The following is a 3,538-nucleotide window of genomic DNA, read 5'->3' as shown; positions in this document are numbered from 1 at the left end:
ATTGTCCAGTGCGAATGCTTTCATGAGCTTAACAACCGAAAGACGTTAAGAATTAAAAAGCAGTAACTTGGTGTACTTAAACTTCAATGGGTTAAACACGCAACGAAACTCGCGTGTTTAATGCCTCTGAAAATTTAACTGTTAAAAGTTTAGCCACTTTCGTGTTTTGTTGACGATAATATAGCTCATTATTTTGACAGCGAGCTTTAAGAGTATTCGGTTTCAAACGAAACCCATGTGCTTTTTTTATTCAGCTCACAGGAATTACAAATTGAACTTTTCATTTAAAAAGAGAAAAACGGGGTAAGGTAATTAAGGAAAATAATTCTCCTTTGTTGGACCATTATAAGTAGTATTCTCAAAGTTTATTAGCTAATACTTCCTTCTTTAAAAATCTTTTTTGGACGTGAGCATCTCTGGCAAGGCAAGCATTTGACGCCTATCCCTGAGTGTCCTGTTTTTGTATTTAGCCATTGATCCGCTGCTGGTTCTGTTATAGTTTTGCTGCACATCTCTAAACTCCTCACGGGCGCACTTTCACATTCGCGCTTCGTGCCGTGCTTTACTTGACCATCGGTTTGTAAACAGTCCGAGATTTCACTTCGACGAGATTCCAACCCCCAAGCAGGTCGGGACCAGTGGCTGTTTCCTCAGAGACATGGATCTTGAATGCTGCCAATGCGTGCTGCTCCGTTCCCCTCTGGCCTGGCTCAGCGCTGAGGTGTTCAGTCACTGCTGGGTCATCCCCGGGGCGGGTCTACAAGGAGGCGGGGACTGTCTTCATTCAGCACAGGAGTTTTAAAAGGGGACGAGCCGTGGCGGTTCGATCACAGCAGCAGGGAGACACTTGCTGCCTGGGAAGGGGAGGGCGGAGGCTCTAAATTACAAGCCAACCATGAAGCTCCTGAAGGAGGTGGTGGCTGTGTTCATCCTGTTACCCCGCTTCCTCATCACCGCCTTCATGCTCTGGCTGCTCGATATCCTGTGCATCCGAAAGCGGTTGCTGTCTAAGAGTAGGCAACAGCGCGAAGGAAATGCCGATGATCCTCCTCTGTGTGTCTCGGACACAAACCGAATGTTTACCATGGATTCCCTCAGAGCGATCTGGTACGGCCAGAAACTGGACTTTTTAAAATCCGCCCACGTGGGTTCCCCGGCTCCAAACCCCGAAGTGGTGCAGCTGCGGGACGAGAGCACGGTCCGGCTGCTGGACTACAGCCGAGGCGGCAGGCCACTCATTCTCAACTTTGGTAGCTGCACCTGACCCCCTTTCATGGCTCGCCTCAAGTCCTTCCAGAGGCTCGCCACCCAGTACGCTGACATTGCAGATTTCCTCCTGGTCTACATCGAGGAAGCCCACCCTTCTGACGGCTGGGTCAGCACCGATGCTCCCTATGACATCCCAAAGCACCGCTCCCTGCAAGACCGCCTGAAAGCAGCCAGTTTGATGGACAGAGAGAACCCTGGCTGCCTAGTGGTCGCTGACACCATGGATAACTCTTCCAACACTGCCTACGGCGCTTACTTTGAACGGCTGTATGTCGTCCGGAATCAGAAAGTCGTGTATCAAGGAGGGAGAGGACCAGAAGGATACAAGATCTCCGAACTCAGAATGTGGCTTGAGCAGTATAAAAATCAGAGCCACAATCCCAGCACTGTCCTGATTGAAGTGTGAATGAACTAAATGCACTGAATTTGTAAAAAGGTTTAATATATTTTGAAAACGATCCTTCCTTCTTTCTATTTACCGCAATGTTTCTTACTGAACGAACTGGTGAAACAAGTACTAATGTGTCCTGTACGGTTAATATGACCTTGATGTATATTTGTAAATACTCTTTGAAATACTATATATTTTGTGTTTTTAAGTGGTTCACCAGGCCAGAAAAGTGAATTTAAAGCAAAGTGGGAATTCGCACATATTCTTGACACTTCTTTGTGAAAGCCGGTTTTGAAATGGCTTTATGCCAAGAAACTGCGCCTGATGTGACAAGTGTCCGGGATACGGTGAATTTTGTGTGTTAGATCAGTACTGTATTGCGTTTGATGAAAACAAATGTTTCGAAATCGCGGGCTTTGTAGATAATCCTGTATTTGCATTCTTTTGAAATCAACCGTTTTTATTACATTTTGTAATAGATATGCCAAAACGTGAGGATTTTCTTTTCATTCCTCTATAACTTAGTGCTGATTCTACCTGGTTTTGGATGTGAACAAGTGGGAAGGGAACAAATCATACAAAGTGTGTCGATCGCACTTTAGCACGGGTCAACATTATTCCAGGAGCAGGCTTCTGGATTCACTAATCCTGCTCCTGCGGAATCTTTTACCATCCTTTCTTAGCCGGGAAGGCTTACAATGACCTTAAATTTCTGAACGTATGAAATTGGCTGATCGGAGACAACTGCTGATGCGACCAGCCTGCACCACATTTTGTTCATCTCTCCCCACCTCATGCAATCCCCCAAAGGAGGCAAAGGATAAAACAATCCAGGCTCAATAGGGCCCACTAGCTGGAAAATTCCTCTCTTAATCCTTTCCAGCAAGCCAAACAGTCAAAAAACAATCCAGGAGATCATAAGGACCAAGTTGTTACGTATTATTCTACGTTATTACGTATTGTTCCTCTGTTAACATTGACATTCCCCATGCACTCTATTGTCAAGTTCTGGTCATCCTTTAGGCACTTTCTAGGATCACCATAGAATCGCTACAGTGAGGAAGCAGGCTATTCGGCCCACCGTCCCTCCACAGAGCACCCTACCTAGCCCCACCCCTAAACCCCTACCCTATCCCTGTAACCTTGCATTCCCCACGGCTAATCAACCTAGCCCGCTTACCCCTGGACACTTTGGGCAATTTAGCTAAGCACATCTTCAGACAGTGGGAGGAACACCCAGAGGAAATCCATGGAGACACAGGGAGGATGTAAGAACTCCACGCAAGCAGTCACCCGAGGGTATATAACTTCTTTTCCAAATCAATTCACAAAAGTGCATTTGAACAGCCACATTCACCAACTGTTCCAAAACAGCAATGATGTTGGTCGAAACCGTGCACCTTAAAAGATGGACAACCCTAAAAAATACACGTGTACAGAACACAATGTCAGAAGGGCCGAATGGCCTACTCCTGCACCTATTGTCTAGAACAGTGAATTGTGAGGGATTTGGCGGCAACCATTTTTTAGCGTGAACCTTCATGAAATTTTGTGTTGAATCTGAGTCGTGTCACCTTATTTTGAGAATGAAATGGGTCACAGGATTAGAATAGACCCATTGGGAAAAATCATCAATATAAAAATAGTACGCTTTGTTCCTCCAAGTGAGTGGAGTTTGTTCTAATTGATAGCCAAATTCGTTTTGTACAATGTGTAATCCAGATATTTAATTAATTGCCCGGGGTCATCCTGATATGTACACAATGAGTCTGAATTGTGTAAAGCTTCAACAGCGCGGGAAATTGTAGGCGTGCTTTCTGCCAGAAGGAGAGGATTCCAACAGCAAGTGGGTCAAAATTATGTTTGTGACGCCTTTTA

The 3,538-nt window shown here is 45.4% G+C and overlaps 1 protein-coding gene across 1 annotated transcript; it reads left to right on the top strand.

Moving 5' to 3' along the window:
• The first annotated feature begins 825 nt into the window (after positions 1-825).
• dio3a (iodothyronine deiodinase 3a) lies at positions 826-2,150 on the top strand. The gene has a single exon (XM_048537076.1). The coding sequence runs from the start codon at positions 896-898 to the stop codon at positions 1,673-1,675; it is 780 nt and encodes a 259-aa protein (XP_048393033.1). The 5' UTR covers positions 826-895; the 3' UTR covers positions 1,676-2,150.
• Positions 2,151-3,538: the final 1,388 nt, after the last annotated feature.

Source organism: Stegostoma tigrinum, chromosome 10 (assembly GCF_030684315.1).
Source record: "Stegostoma tigrinum isolate sSteTig4 chromosome 10, sSteTig4.hap1, whole genome shotgun sequence".
Taxonomy (NCBI): Eukaryota; Metazoa; Chordata; class Chondrichthyes; order Orectolobiformes; family Stegostomatidae; genus Stegostoma; species Stegostoma tigrinum.
The sequence above is the reverse complement of the archived record's forward strand: the minus strand, read 5'-3'. Positions and strand labels throughout refer to the sequence as shown.